The 16,977-nt window shown below is 46.7% G+C and overlaps 1 protein-coding gene across 1 annotated transcript in view; it reads right to left on the minus strand.

Annotated features, from left to right (window-relative positions):
- Window positions 1–16,977, minus strand: part of CFAP61 (cilia and flagella associated protein 61) — a 184,700-nt gene that overhangs the window by 145,653 nt on the left and 22,070 nt on the right. The window contains exons 7-8 of the mRNA XM_058679390.1: window positions 15,816–15,948; window positions 9,046–9,202 (exon numbers count right to left, since the gene is read on the minus strand). Of these exons, the coding sequence (XP_058535373.1) occupies window positions 9,046–9,202; window positions 15,816–15,948 (290 nt within the window). The remainder of the gene's footprint in view (window positions 1–9,045; window positions 9,203–15,815; window positions 15,949–16,977) is intronic.

Below are 16,977 nucleotides of genomic sequence, written 5' to 3' on the forward strand. Positions count from 1 at the left end.
GGAGGCCAGGAGCCAGAAATACGTGCTCTCCAAGATCGATCCTGAGGTGTCATCCATCCCACTGGCTCCAGGAACAAATCCCTGGCCTCTCCCACTCCTGGGAGGCGGCTGCATTCCTGGATTTGTGGCTGTGCTTTTCCAGGTTCTGCTTCCCTGACCTGACCATGTGGCGTTGTCCCTCTCTGCTTCATCAGGGACCCTGTGAAAGTGCTTAGGGCCCCTTGGATAGGCCAGGACAACCTCACCTCCAAGAGCCTTCATCAGTTTCCAAAGATACTTTCTGTAAAACTAGGGCGACAGGGGCAGCCCAGGTGAGCCTGAAGCTGGAGGCCTGGGTGCTCGACTCTCCCAGCTGTATGGCAGCTGCTGGGAGGACCCAGCCGAACAGCCTGTACACCAACGGTACCTGGGTGAAGCCCATGAGCTGCCCAGCAATATTCTCTGGGATCTTGGGAGTGTGGGGCTTACAGGGAATCTGAGAGATGGTACAGGTGGAGATCAGCAAAGACCTTAGACTTCAGGTCCAGGCAAGGAATGACTTCTCTGAAGTTCCATGGACGAGACCACTCTACTTGAAGGGCTACAACATGGAACCCACCAGAGAGTGTCAGAAAAGCAAACCGATTCTGTGAAGCTGGGCCAAGAATTCAACAAATATATGAGTGAATTGGGTCTGGGGGTAGAATCTGCAGAGCAATATGTAGACTCACCAATGTAGAACAGCAATATCTGTTGGCATGCAGAAGTATAGTGGCTGGGAACATGCCTGGTTGGGGAGCTAAGGGGACATCCTAGCTGGGCTGGAATTTCCATCAGTGAACGTGAGTGCCAGAATTGGTGCATTGTCCTGGGCTGAACACAGCTTCAATCTCCCTCGGCACGGGTGTGGCGTGGGTTTGGGGAGGGCCGGGCTGGGCTACATAGGCTGGAACTGGGCTGATCCAAAGCCAGGAGGTAGGAATTTCTTCCAGGTCTCCCACGTAGGTGCAGGCTCCCAAGGCTTTGAACCATCTTCCACTGCTTTCCCAGGCCACAAGTAGGAAGCCGGATGGGATGTAAAGTAACTGGGACACGAACTAAAGCCCATATGGGATTCCGGCACACACAAGGCAAGGATTTAGTCACTGAACCATCACACCAGGTCCAAGCCAGTTTTATCTAGTATTCAAAAGGACATTTCATCAATAATGGGACAGACTGAAAAGGTATCAACCCAGAGAAGATGCACTAAGAACTGAGAGTTCCATGTGTACCATGTGAAATTCACACTGAGGAACAAAACTAAAGAGGCAGTGTTGTGACACAGGGGTTAAGCTCTGCTGAGGACCCTGGCATTTTCCACTAGAGTGGGCTGCTCCACTTCTGACCTAGCTGTCTGCAAGTACAAGTGGGAAAAGTAGTGGAAGATGGCCCAAGTGGGGTTCCTGGTTTCAGTCTGATCCAGTACAGGCCATGCAGGCCATTTAAGGGAATGAACCAATAGACAGAAGATCTTTCTATTTCAACCCTTCTCTGTGTCACTCGGACTTTCAGACATGTAAAATTGATCTTAAAAAAGCAGAGAAGGATGGCCCAAAGCCTTGGAACCCTGCACTCACGTGGAAGGCCCTGAGGAGGCTCATGGCTCCTGACTTCAGATCAGCTCAGCTCCAGTTGTTGAAGTCATTTGGGGAGTGAATTAGTGGAAAGATCTTTTCCCCTCTGTATCTCCTCCTCTCTATAAATCTGCCTTTCAAATAAAAATAAATAAAGCGGGTCTGGCGGCGTGGCCTAGTGGCTAAGGTCCTCGCCTTGAACGCCCCGGGATCCCATATGGGCGCCAGTTCTAGTCCCGGCAGCTCTACTTCCCATCCAGCTCCCTGCTTGTGGCCTGGGAAAGCAGTTGAGGACGGCCCAAAGCTTTGGGACCCTGCACCCGTGTGGGAGACCCGGAAGAGGTTCCAGGTTCCCGGCTTCGGATAGGCGCAGCACAGGCCATTGCGGCTCACTTGGGGAGTGAATCATCGGACAGAAGATCTTCCTCTCTGTCTCTCCTCTTCTCTGTATATCTCACTTTGTAATAAAATAAATAAATCTTTAAAAAAAATAAATCTTAATAATAATAATAATACAGAAATCCTGAATCTAGTAACAGCTCCAGAGGACGTGGGTGGTGTTTGGGTCCTTTTTTTAGCTGAATGAGTCCAGTTGTCTTTGAAGGTCTGAAGGTGCCAGAGGAGTGAGCAAAATGCAGAGGGGGGCTGAAGGATTTCCACCCAGAAGCAAAGTGACTGGCTCCTCCTAGGCATTTAAATTCAGAAACCTTCCTTTGCTTATTGTCATTGCCAAGACTATTACTTTTTTCTTTCTTTTTTAATAATTGCTTCCTTAAAAATAGTCACTTCGCGCAGATTAAAATTTGGTCTGTGATATTTTAAGAGTCATCAAAAAATCCTTTGTAAACACAAGGAACGCACAGCGATCCTGATACGGTGGTTGTAGTCCCCCTGCCGGCCAATTTAATCAAGGGGAAATTCACAGTCTTCCCGGCAAGCAATTGATTTTCAACAGAAAAGTCAGCGGGATCAAACAGCCAGTTGGGATGAAAATCCCTTGAATCACCCCTATCGCCGTGTTTTCTAGCAAGCACCTCCTGACTCCATATAGTGTAATAGCCAAATTACTATAATTATCCTGCAACACAAGTGGCATATCAACATTATTTTAAACGTGGACTTTTTTGGCATAATCTTTCATTATTATCATTCAGCCTCCCATTTGGAAATGGAAAACAACAACAAACTGTGATCTACCCCCAGAAGAAAGGGGGGGAAAAAAAGGTCACCAGAGAGAACAAATGAAAGGGTTATTTACATGTGAATATACTGAGATGTGTTTTACAGTCAAATACACTCTTGAAATTCATTAAATGCCTTCTTCCCTGCTTCATAAATATGGGTGAAAAGAGACACCGCCTACTGAGAAAATAATCCCAGCACATAATACTCATAACGAATATGAATAAAGCCACTTTTCTTTCCGGAGACCTTCAGACCCTGGGTAAAAAAAAACGTATTTGTTGTTCCCGCCAGTTGGGAAAGGCGTCTGACTGTAGGAGGGTGAGACCCAGTCACATCCCAGGCAGCTTCCAGAGCTGAAGAGTGCTAGAGGAATGTGGGTCCCAGTTAGTTTGCTCCGGGCAAAATAATAGGCTTTTAAGTGGTCACCATCAGGTGTCGCTGCCGCCACCATCCTTGAAGACAGAGAGGGGATGGAGGGCAGTGCCAGAATGGGTCTGTGCTTGATAAACCAAGAGGTTCATCGAGAGGCCTTGGGCACCCTGTCCCTGGCAGCTCTGACTGGCAGGATCCATCCTGACACCCTCTAGACCATAGGCCTTGAATATGACCGGGCATAGGTCTGGCATTCTTACCTTGTCTTATCAACATCTCTACATTAGCACTCACAGAGTTAATCCTAGACAATCACAACTGGTTAAAAGCTTTAGAAGACAATGTGATTTTGCTACCTTCACATACTTTAGACATTCATGTGGCTAAAAACTAGAAATAAATAAAATAGAAAAAAGAATAAAATTCCAATCTTAACAAACCTAAGTTGATGTATTAGGCATCGCATAAACATGAGGTGAAACAGATACTGCTGCTGCCCCTTAATCTGCATTATTGTCATAGCCTTGTCGCCTTAGTTCCAAGACACCCAGAACCACATCATAGCATCCAGGGGAGGAGGAAAGATGGTGGGAAGAATGAGAACTAGGGTGTGAAGCCCAAGAGATTGCCGGGTCAAGGGGCGATGAGCCCACTCCAGGGGCAGTAAGCGTCACTGACCATGAGGAACCTCAGTGTTTTCTGTTTTTGAGATTTCTGCCTTACTTGCTCGGCTGGGGTTTGTGTGAACTCCAGGCCTGACAGTCTACATGACACCTGGCAGGTCATGTAGGCAGAGCACTCCTCAGGAAGGAGCCCCTGGTGTGCTTTTTAGATAAGACTTGCTCACCATTCCACAACCCACCAGTTTGAACTATTTGAAGGTTGCTTGCTTCAAACCCACCAACAGAAGCCTGCCAACTTGCTCTTTTTAAAAGTTAATAGTTAAACTGACCAATCATGACTGTGGAATTGTGTGGAATTGGCCTGAAATGTATAAAAACCCTGTGCTGTCCAACCTGGGCCCTTCTTTTGCCCCTCTACCCCTTTTTATGCCCCTTCTGCTGCTTCTGCCACTGCTTTTTAGCTGCTGATACTGCTTCAGCTTCTGATGCTCCCCAGTCCTCTTGGGCTGGGGTGATGGCTTGGAGCCTAGGCTAGCCTGAATAAACTGCCCTTATGTGTTTGCATCGACTTCCGGCTCCTGACAATTTTATGGGGATCTCAAAACCTAGGTACAACAACCACACCCAGGGCAGGGAGGCTGTAGAGACTGGGTGATTTAAATATCAATGTAGCCCCTACTCTGAATGCATCCTGCCATCCTATTAGGGAGCAGAAAAATAAGGAGTGGCATCACAGAGCCTCTTGGGACAAGGATAAGAATCGACCTGATCTAGAATATAGAAAATGACATTTATCTGGGGCATGGTACAATGGCTCAATTGGGCAATCCTTTGCCTTGTAAGCACTGGGATTCCATATGGGTGCCAATTCATGTCTTGGCTGCTCCACTTCCCAATCCTGCTTTTGGTCTGGGAAAACAGTCAAGGACGTTCCAAAGTCATGGGACCCTGCACTCTTACGGGAGACCTGGAAGAAGCTCCCAGATCCTGGCTTCAGATCACTTGGGGAGCAAACCAATGGATGGAAAGTCCTTCGGTCAGTCTCCTCTTCTCTCTGTGAATCTGCCTTTCCAATTTAAAAAAATCAGTAATTTTTTAAAATTACATTCATCTGGGGCTAATTCAGATTGTAAACTGGAAAAACAAAGACCAAAACAGTCTTGAAAAATGCACTTTGAGGTCTTGCATGATGGCGGCCGTAGCAAATGATTCCCAAAGCAAGATGGTGGCAAGTGCATCATCTGTTTCTCAAGAATTGTGACTGGCAATTACCAGAGTTGAGCTTGTCCTGTAAGAAAGGGACTAAGGGTTGTCTCAACCAACAGGTGGCCTAGGGGAAGCAGGGCAAGTCTTTCCCCACAACTAGCAAATGCTCAAGGATGGCAATTTACCCCAGGCCAGAGTTCAACACAATGGGGATGTTGTGGTCCTACCAGACAGCCCAGTTCCAAGTTTAGCCTGCAGATAGAACCTGGTTTTACAATAGCCTCCTGACCCCGCTCCAAGTGCCTCGAACCAAGACTTCCTTAGTTTGATTTTCTCCCTTCACTATGTGTCTCACGCTCTACCGCAAGAAAAAATGGTGAAGTCTTAACCCTCAGTGGCTGTTCTTGCAGAGGAAGACATAGGGAGAGGATGCCACTTGCAAATGAGAGAGGCTTCAGATGCTCCCAACCCTGTTCAATCCTCCCTCTCAGACTTCTGGCCCCATGTCAGGAGAAGATGACATTTCTGTGGCATAAGCCACGGTCAGTGGAACTTTATAATGACAACTCACTGCAAATCACTACACAATAGGAGTCAAAAGACTAGCGTCTAGGATGTCCAACTGTATGTTCTGAGATCTATGAAGCAATACACTGGCAGGAAAACTGCCTTGCTCTGTCCGGGAGAGCTGCATTCCTACCGGCATCCGCGTCAAAGGATCAGCCAAGCAAAATAGCAGGGAATCAGGAATATAAAATGCAACCCTAGGGAGACAGGCCAGAAGACCTCGGGCTGTTTAATATGTAACAAGGAAGAGAATTTAAACCCCCCCCTCCTCTTTTTTTTCTTTTCTTTTCAGTTGTGGCACCTAAAGAGAGCTTTCATGTGCTTCCCAGCCTAACAGAAAAGAGAAATTGAGAGAAGATGCAAACTTACGTGTAATGGATAAAAATGTAAGACATAAATAGCTGCTAACAGCAACAATGCAAAGGCAACATCTGTTGTATTGGACATGGGGACGTGAGCTTTTTACACAGAGCGTCAGCAGCGCTTCCCCTGGATGGCTTGGTAACTAGGGCTTGGGCTGATCCTTTTGATTCTCTCTGGTAACCCTTTTCCCTGCCAAGGGGCCCATCAAGTCCTACAAAGACTCCGTGAGGTGGGCAGCGGGTGTGCGCCGAGACGTCCAGGTCTGCACCAAGCAGGGGTCTTTGAAAAGCGAGATATGTGCTGCCTGGATTACACTGGACCAACAGTCAGAACAAAAGGTTTTCTGTTTGCTTTGGCTTTTTAAAATTTTAACTATTTGGACGAAGCAATGCCAATACAGCTGTAGAAATGCAGGCTGTGCCCTACTTTGCCTCATGCCTTGTCAAGAAAATTGCCAGCCCAGTTCTGATTCCAAAAGTCTTCATTGTGAGGCTGTGGCTAACAAAGGACACAGCTTGACTGGCAAATGACATGCAGGGCCAGCGGTGGGGGCCAGCTGGAAAAATAAAATATTGTTTTGAGCCATTTTATTGTCACTGACAGAGAATATTCATTAACCGTCAGGCATACGGAACATCTTGATGTGGTTCCATGTATTTTCAGAGGTGTTCACATTTACGGGGCTCTTAGGCCTCTTTTAGTGAATCTCTCCATAAGCAGGAAACCTTCTTCAGACTATCACTTTCCTGTTTTCTTACAAAGTCTTCCAATATCCTGGAAATTCAGCAATACTTTTTAAAAAAATAACATGTCTATTTTCTATCTACTTGAAAGGCAGAATCCCTGCGTGTCAGTGTGAGTGTGAGAGAGGCAGAGATTCAGGTCTTCCATGCACTGCACTGGTTCACTCCCCAAGTTCCCACAATAGCCAAAGATGGACCAGGAGGCGGCCAAGAAGCCAGAACCCTACCCAGCGTGTCCACGTGGATAGCAGAGGCCCAAGTCTAGACCATCATCTGATGCCTCCTGAGATGCATTAAAAGGGAGTTCAATCAGAAACAGTTACTGACACTTGAGCTGGCACGTCAGTATGGAAGGCAGGTGTCATAAAGCAACAGCAATTTAACCCACTGAACTGTAACACCTGTCCCTGGAAATGTACTCCTTCTAAATTAGGTTATCCACTGAACAAAGTAACACCTCTTATAAACTTTTACTAATTTTTCCCTACACTGGGACAACCACATCCTATTGGTCCTAGTATTGTACCCAAGATTTAGCACATGAAAATAAAAGATTACAAGTATCTAATAGGTTATGCATGCAAAATAATGAGCTATGAGCACAGGCACACATTTTTTAGGTGCAGTGCAAATTCAACAAGCACAGCTAGTTTTAAATTCAATGAAACAATGGAAAAAGCAGGTGTCATAAGGCTTGTAAGGGACTAGAGAAAGAAGGGTCATGGTAGTGGCTTAAGAACGTTGAGTCTTGGGGCTGATACAATAATGTAGCAGGTGGAGCCACTGTCTACAATCCTAGCATCCTGAAGGGGCATCAGTTCACATCCCAGCTACTCCATTTCTTATCCAGATCCCTGCTGACAGCCTGAGAAGAACAACAGGAGATGATCCCAGTATCTGGGCCCCTGTTTCCCATGTGGGAGACTAGGATGAAGCTCCAGGCTCCAGCACTAGCCCTTGGGGCCATCTGTGGAGTGAATCAGCAGGCATGGAGTCGGTGTGTGTATGTGTGTATCTCCCACTCCCTTTTTGTATGTCTGCCTTTCAAATAGATACATCATCAAAGAAGTGAGAGATTGAATCTTGACATAATTCTGCTAGAATATGTTGAGACTGGTATGAAAGTCGTCACTTCCATAGCTGGTGGGAATTGGCCTTGAGTGAGAGTTGAAACCAAGTAGTTTGTTTGGGTGGTGATTGTAGAAACAACAATTAGGACAATGAGGAGGTGGGGAAGGGAAGGCAACCAATCAATCACTGGTTTTTACCTAGATTACAGCTGTGGACAGCTGGAACTTGACACAGTGTGGGAATTTAGGAAATGGACCGCAGTTCACATCTCTGAGTCCTCCTACCCGAGAGGGAAGAGAGCTAGGGTGATGTTATGCCCTAACTCCAGTCAGTTCTATACAAATAAATGTTTTCACAGCTGGTAGGAAAAGATCAACCCAATAGAGACCTTATCTGGGTTCTCTCAGAAGGCCAGTGTGGATCAAAGATGCAAAGACAACCAATGATGAGGGAGTTGATGAAGGAGGCAATGGTCACGGGGGTGGGATGAGGGAGCCGGAGACCAGCTCCTGGAGTGTTAGTTTCGAGGCACGCAGGTTGCAACAGCATTCCACCATGTAAACGGCTCAAGGACACAGGGTTGATAATTCCAGGAGACATGAGTTGTCCCAGGCACAAACACAGATCAAAATAAAGTCTGAGGGATGTGAGTGAATCGATCAACAGTTACTCGTGAAAGGGTCAATTCGTCAAGCGACTCGTTGACATGAATAAACAGGTCACGGGTTAAGTGCAGCTCTCAGTCAAGGCAGGCTAAGACAGAAGCTGACCTGGCCAGCCATGTCAGCTCCCATGGAAGCAGAGGGGCTGTGTCTGGGGGCTAGGTCAGCTGCTCACAAGCATTAAAACCTTGCATGAGCTTGGGCAGGTGTAAAACAAATAGAACATCACCTGCCCTAGTTACCGTACATCAATTTCTGAGGATGTAATGAGGTAACGCACATGGAAATCCTTCAAGATAGGCAAAGTACTTAAAACACAATACAAAAAGCATAATAATGGGTGCTCACTTTTAACAAGAACTTTCATTCATATTTCAAAGAAATTGTATTTCCTTGAACTTGAGACTTCTATCCAGAAACACAAACACACACAGAGTACAGACAGACTATTCTCTGGAGCCTCAGTCTCGGTTACTGTTGACAGGAAGGCGGCAGCCAGAGGCGTGGCTGACTCCTAGCTAGAAAGACTGGTGAGTCTGTCCCCAAGTTATCTGAAAGTCTCCAATAGTAGCTCCCTGGCACACAGTCCCTAACTTCTATGATGCCACAAATCACACAGCTGTGTGTCCTGCTTGATTCTCTGTGCTGGTCACTGTACCTTGACTTCCGACGCTAGACTCCTTCGGCAGATCCAGGATGTCATCGGGGTGGGGAACGCAGAGGCCGTGGAAGGGTCTCAGGTCGAAGCACTCATGCAGCAGCTGCATGTTCACCCGTGAGCACACGCTCATGAAACCGACAGCTTCGCCATCCACCTGCAACGCCCAAAACACCTTGTTATTCTACCAAGAACCCGAATGGGTTTCATGGTGACCCTTCCACGAGCCCCTGATGGGTAGGGGGAAGGCTGGTGACTTAGAAGGCACGCTGAGATCCACGAGGGGCAGGTGCCTTATTTGGGTGGTTCTAGTGTCCAATGCCACACACAGCATGTGTGAGTTCAAAACATCAGATGAATGACCATTTGGGAACAATCATAGAAGGGTTGTGACTTAGGGAAACTATCGGAATTCTTGAGAGGAAATTATTGGTAACTTTAGCCCTTCTTGTCCTGTTTGTCCTGCAAAAACTCTACCTTGTCCATAGCCTCAGCCATTCGGTGTCTTTATGAATTTTTGGAAACCCCATCCTGAGTTTAAGGCTCGTATGCACTTTCTTCCTCTCCACCAGACACAGTTCTCAGTCAGACAGGTTATTCCAGGGACCGTCTCTTGGTCTCAAGTCAGAGTTACAGAGAGAAATATTTTCCATCCACTGCCTCACTCCACTGATGGCCACGATGGCAAGGGCTGGGCCAGGCCGCAGCCAGGAGCCAGGAGTTTCCTCCAGGTCTCCCACGTGGGCACAGGATTGGGGCTTCTGCCACTGTTTTCCTTGGTCACTAACAGGGAGGAAAACTGGAAGTGGGGGAGCCAGGACCTGAACCGGCACCCATTTGGAGTCCTAAAGTTGCATGGAGCAGCCTTACCTTTACCCATCTTTTTTAAGATAACCATTCCATTTTCAGAAAGAACTCAACAAACACAGGTATCCTTTATTGTCAAGAATGCAACAAATGCCCACAAGTGGCCAGAGTAAATGACTGCTATTTTAATATCTTAACTAGAAAGTCAAGCTAAATTTAATGCTGCTTTAAATGCACAGAAAAAATAAAATTTGGTATTAGAGTTTTTGTTATGATGGAGCCCTTCCAGCTAAAACCCGTTTGTGGGGTAAGTGCTTGCCATAGAAGTCTAGACACCACTTGGGATGCTTGCGACCCATATCAGAGCGCCTGAGTTCAAGGTCTGGCTCCGCTCCCGATGCCAGCTTCTTGCTAACGGGCAGGCTGGGATATAGAAGGGGACGGCTCAAGTAGCTGGGCTCCTGCCACCCACTAAGGAGATCCAAGCTGAGTTCCTGGCTCTTGGCTTTGGCCTGGCACAGCCCCAAGCCACAGCGCTTGCAGGCACATGGAGACTGAACCAATGGATGGAAGATCTCTCTCTATCCCTCTCTGTCTCTGTTCCTGTCTCTACCACCCCCACAAATAGGTAAGATGAACTTTCTAAAAAACATACTTGCTCTCAAACACGTGTTTGAAAAATAAATGTGAATCTCCTCTTATTTTCTCCCTAATACTGAAACACAAGAGAAATCTTACATCATTTTTTCCATACATAATCCTTTGTTTACAGGTCCCCCCAAAACGACACTTGCTGCTAAAGGCTGGGTTTACACAGCTGTTTTGTAAAGCCATCGACACTTTAGTAGAAGTCCAAAATAAACATTTTAATTTTTTCCCCAAATAACTAGTGGTTGTTTGTCTTGTGTGCACCCGTGAACAAAAGGCTGTGTAGCCGCAGTTGTCTGGCTTCTCTGTAATTTTAGGCCCAAGACTCAGCAGACGCTGATTAACCAATCCATCCACCATATGTGCAGAGAGAGACGGCCAGCTTCACTCCCGGCAGGGAAAATTGGCATCCATCTTGGTTCACATGGAGATGTCCTTCTCATCTACAGCCGCGCCGGCGCGCTGGAAACTTCAGTGGCCTGAAATACCTTTCGCTGGCTTCGCGGCAGGCTGCATGCGCCTGATAAGAATGTATTATTTATAAGACTGCTGTTAGTAATGAGCTGTTACACTAATGGCTCATTGTGTTTGGAATCTGATCTCAAATGGCATGGATCACACATTCTGATGAAAATGAGAAAAACATGTTTTGCCATTAGGAACAAAGGTTTAACACTCGCCAGTTCTACAACCTGTTATATTCCCTTCATTCATCCAGGGTTGTAACAATTTACCAAAATTCACAATTAGAGATTTGCCACAGAGCTGGGACCCATGGTGGAAATGTCTGCTGCTTCCTTTCCCATAATTTGAGAAACACTGCTTGTCAATAAGAGCATTTGCCAGAGTATCCAAATGCATCTTTGTATATGGATGTGTGTTCTCTTAAACAAATGATAAATTGATTTAACTGACGTTAAAAAAAAAACTGGTCTCATGAAAAGGCACTAATTGGCAGTTTTATTTATCCTCCAAGTGGCACAGGTCCTTTCCGCCACCAACGTGTCTCCAATGATCTTGCACGGCAGATTATAGCTCTTGCTTGTACTATGAGGACAGGATGAAGCACACAGCCCCGACTGCGAGCAAGCTTTATGCAGCGGCCCTGTTCGCAGAGGCTTATTTAGAAACACGTACATGTTATCACTCACACTTGCAGTCAGAAGCCCCACCCTCACCCATCCCTTTGGGGTGACAATCTTTCACAATGAGGGTTTTGTCCTCATTGTGACCATGGCTGGCTGGACTTTCTCCTCTCGATGCCAAACTGATGGCTGACCTGGCAGGCTTTCGCCCGCCTGCTGGTCAGCTTTGCCCATTTGGACCACTGCTGCCCATGCCCTGGATGATGCCAAAGCAGACACTTTGCCCTTATGTCCCCGGGGACACCCTTGGCCTTCAGCGGCCCTTGCTTAAAATCCCTGCGTGGACTAAACACCAGATGTCAAGTTGAGCCAGGACCTAGTTATGATAAGGAACTTGCCACAAACTCTGGTGACAGTAGCCTTCCAGCCACAACAAAGGCCCCTTTTGCTCATCTAGGATTTTCCAAACAGAACATGCCTTCTACATATACCTGCCCTCCAACTGCCACGGGATGGTCTGGGAAGAGAAGTCCTGGCACATTGCTCTGTTGTCTCTGGCTACTGTGGTTGACAAAAGCTTGGTAAATGCCTACTCAGCATTGAGGTGGGGAAAAGTCCAGATTTGTAGCCTTAGCTGATGCCTGTGCCATTGCCAACTGCAGGCTGCAGCAGGAAGCTGCTGAGCTTGAGGGTTACGAAAAACAGCACAGGAGCACGTAGAAACCACAGGTGAGCTCATCGACCCCAAGAACCCCCAGGTCGGAGAGAACAATGAAATAACTGGAAGTGGTGGCTTTTGAGTATTCATTAATTCTCTAACTCTGGAATTTCTGTAATTCAATTTTGACTAATGGATATGCTTAACAAGCACCTTGCAAAGTTCTTGAGGATTCAGCAATTAGCTCTCAGGGGGCAAAACCAAGCTTGCTCCAGCACACCATTCCCCATGGGTCCTTCTAACGGGCAGGTCCAGGGAGGCAAGCAGAGAGGTTGTTAACAGAACTGACCTTATGGGCATCAGTTCAAGACCAGGCTGCCCCACTTTCCATCCAGCACCCTACTTGGAGCCTGGGATGGCAGTAGTGCAGGGTCCAAAGCCTGACAACCCCTCACCCATGTGGGAGACCCGGAAGGAGCTCCTGGGTCCTAATCGGCTCAGCTCCAGCTGTTGCAGCCATTTGGGGAGTGAACCAGCAGACGGAAGTTCTTTATCTCTGTAAATTCACCTTTCCAATAAAAAATATCAATCTTTTAAAAAAAAAATTCACTTTGAACCCTACAAGGCTTCACCAGGTATAATTCTATTGAGACTGGAAGTCCATCTGCCCGCCTCTGCCCTGCCATCTTGAGAGTGCTGCTGAACTCACAACCCGAGCCCCATAGGGCACATCCCAAATTAAAGCAGCAGAGCTTCTTGGTGGGACCTGGGCCAGACACCTACTGCCTGCGCAGCACCAGGCCTGCAGTCCTCGGCCTGTGGCCTTGCTCTAATGTTGGCACACAATGGTGGGATAGGACAGGAGTGGGGTCCAGCTGCCTGCTAATGCATTTTAGAAGGCAGCAGATGACAGTTCAAGTCTGTGGGTCCTTGCCACCTCTATGGGAGACCTGGATGGAGTTAAAGGATCCTGGCTTTAGCATAGTGCAAGTCCAGCTCTTGCAGGGAATTGGAAGTAAGCCAGTGAATAAAAGCTCTCTCACGCTTGTGCTCTCTCTTTATATATATTTCTGTATGCATGTGTCAGTTATTGTCTAATACTTTTTTTAAAATCATAATTGTGCTGTATGTACTTGGCCAAGATTGATTTAATTGACCTAAACTGATTCCTAGCCTCAGATTCTTTTAATTGATATAATCTACTTGCTATAATAGTCCCTTTAAAAATATGCAATTCAGTAACTTTTAGAATATCCACAAAGTTACGTAGCCATCATCACTAATTCCAAAACAGTTTCTTCTCCCCACACCACCCTCTCACCCCCCCAAAAAAAACCCAATACCCATCATTTGCTTTGTAAGATTCATTTATTTATTTGAAAGGCACAGTTACAAAGATGAGGAGGACTTGGGAAAGAGAGAGACAGACAGATCTTCCATCTGCTGGTTCACTCTCCAAATGTCTGCAACAGTCAGAGCTGAGCCAGGCTGAAGCCAAGAGCCTGAACTCCATCCGGGTCTCCCATGTGGGTGCAGAGGCTTATACACTTCCGGCTGGTTTTTCCCAGGCTTATTAGCTGGTTAGCTACTTAACAGTGAGCTGAATTAAAAGGGGGTTAGCCAGGACTTGAACTAGTGCTTATATGCTTTAACTTGATACTTCATAATGCCACCTTCCCTAGAACCATTCCACTCGATGGTCTCTAACCTATTTTCTGTCTAGATGGATTCACCTATTGCAGTTTTCATGGAAATGAGATCATACAACATGTTTTTTTTATGCACAATAATTTGCAAGGCTCAAACATGACAGACTGTGTGCCAGTGTTACATTTGTCTATCTTTTCAAGTAATATACCATTGTATAACACCTTTGATGGATCCATTCACTAGCAGATGGACAGATAGGCTGTTTCCACTTTGCAGTATTGTGAATAATTCTACTGTGAATATTTGTGTATGAGTTTTCCTATGAGCATGCATCCTCAACCCCAGGCAGAGAGTGGCTGGGTGAAATAGTAACTCCACATTTAATTCTTACGGGGACAAGGTCATTGTTTTCCAACCTACTTGCACCATGTTTTAATCTCACTAGCAATGTATAAACATCTCAACTACTCCACATTCTTGCCAACACTGATTACTGCCTGCCTTTCTTTTTATTTTTTTTGGAGGGGAGATTTATTTTATCTACTTGAAAGGCAGAGTTACAGAGAGGTGCTTGCTTCGGCAGCACATATACTAAAATTGGAACAGAGAGAGAGAGAGAGAATCTTCCATCCACTAGTTCACTCCTCAAGTAGCCAAAATGGCTAAGGCTGTACCATGCCACAGTCGGGAGCTTCTTCTGGGTCTTCCACATGAGTGCAGTGGCCCAAGCACTTGGGCCATCGTCCACTGCTTTCCTAGACACATCAGCAGAGAGCTGGATCAGAAGTAGAGCAGCCAGGACCCAAACCAGAACCCTCATGGCATGCTGGCCACGCAGATGGTGGCTGAACCCACTCGGTGCCATAGCCCTGGCCCTACTGCCTTTCTTTTTCACACAACCATCTCAAGCGTGGTTTTGATTTGCATTTCCTGAAGCACATCTTCTCGTGTGTTTGCTGGCCATTTTTAAATCTTTCTGATTCCTGGATAAATGTCCATTTGAAGCTTTTGCACGTGAGTATGGATGACTCGTCTCTTGCGGTGAGAGTCCTTTGGCTATTTTGGTTCCAAGCCCTGTGGCACATACATGGTCTCCAACCCCACTGGTGATGTGAAGCTAACCCTCCAACTTCCCTTGTTATCCAAATCAGAGAACTCCTGCTTCTGGCTGCTTTTATTTTGTGTTTTGTTTTTGTTTTTGCTTGTTTAAGAAAGAAGCAGAAGAAACAGGATATCCAAAAGCAATGAAAGACCCAGACTTATTTCCACCAGAAAGGACTTATTGGAAATGTCAGCAGAATTTCAGAAAGGTCTGATAATAGCATTGCACAAATTGTAATTGCCTCATTTTTATCAAGTACTAAGATCATGCAAGAGAACATCCTTGTTTTTAGAAAACATTTACTGAAATATCCAGAGGTAAACGGACATTATGTCTGCAAATTACTCTGAAATGGTTCAGAAAAGCATATATGGGCGGATTAATTACTCCGATAAGCAAGAAGATGGTAAGGTGGACAGGGTACAATGTTAACACTTAAGGGAAGCTGGGTGTTTACAGGTCTTCCACCAATGTGAAATTACGTTGAAACATACATTGCTTTTTGTTAATCGCTTCTTGTAAGTGGAGCAAACGTCTGGGATCTGAGGACACTCAGAAATCCCTTACACCCCCGGCAGGTCTTCCTTTCCCGCTCACTGCAATGCCTGCTTTTCAGGGGCAGGGTAGAAACCTGACAGCAGCCAACGGCATACAGCAGGACCTCATGACAGGAAGCCTAAAGCCACCAACACTAGCTGGGGCTTCAACAGCTCCAGCGGTGCTCAGCAAAACCGGGGCAGCCTCTTTCCTTGTTCTCAGGGCCCACTTTCCCCCGAAACCACCACCTTAAGGGAGACTGGGGGAGAGGGTGGTAACCAACCTCACTCACAACGGCATGGTTTTCTTCATCTTGGGCCTCTATGAGTTCGGCCAGGAAGTATTCACCATACATCTCCTTCAGAATGGTGTCGTGGCGCATAAATATGGGCATGAGGTTGTCATGATCTTCCACTCTGTTTAACAGAAAAGCTCTGGGTTCAGCGTTGGTTCCCTACCACAGGCCAGATCCCGCTCAGAGTGCCAGGGACAAGGTAATACCCTTGGGGAATGAACTGACTGTTCTAGCAGTTCTTTCTGACGATAAGAAATGTCATCCACATAATCGACTCCAGATGTCTCACACGGGCCATGCCCACTCTGGGACGAAGAGTGACAGGGCAGCCAGGAAGCATCAGGGAAGATTTCCGTGAGCAGGGACAGGTGGCTGAGACCCACATGTGTGAAGAGATCAGAGGATGCCACGTTGAGATCTAGAGGGGCACTGTCTGGGCAGATGTGTTTAGGCCGAGTCTATGGGGCCACACTGGCTGTAATGTATGCTGCCACCAACATTAGCAGGAAGTGAGAATTAGGGATGGAACCAGCACTCAAAGGCAGGCACTATGACCTGGGATACAGGTCGCCCATGCAGTGTATTAACCACTCTGCCAACAGCCTGCCCCTCCACAAACTTTCTGAAGTACCCGCATATAAAAAATACAGGACTTTATCCAGATCATCTGGTGCTGAACTTCCCACAGCAAACCCAAGGGGGGAGGCCCGGCCCTCATCTTACATACGGAAGACAGCCCTGCCCCGAGGAATGACAGAAGAGGTGGCAGCGGAGCCATGGTAGGAAGTCAGGTCTGCTGCCCTAAGCCCAGCCTTCACACAGGAACTGCTAGGCTGACAATGAATTTGATACTTTTGGGGCCGCTGCTGTGGTGTACTAGGTAAAGCCTTTGCAGAAAAAAAAAAAAATCTCAGAAGAAAAAAAAAAACAAAAAATAGAATTTGACACTGCTTTTGGAAATTAGTAACAAGAGACTAAATAGCTGAGAGGCCAGGCCTTGGTGAAGAGATCAGCATCCAACTGGTCCTGCCACACCTCTCTCCCTAAAACAAACCCCTATTTGCGCCACTGCGCACTCCCCAAATCTGAACTCTGAACTGGGTAACCCCACGTGTGCTCAATGCAAGCTTCCACCTACTCCCAGAATGAA

The sequence above is a fragment of the Ochotona princeps genome, chromosome 22 (assembly GCF_030435755.1).
Source record: "Ochotona princeps isolate mOchPri1 chromosome 22, mOchPri1.hap1, whole genome shotgun sequence".
NCBI classification, from domain to species: domain Eukaryota; kingdom Metazoa; phylum Chordata; class Mammalia; order Lagomorpha; family Ochotonidae; genus Ochotona; species Ochotona princeps.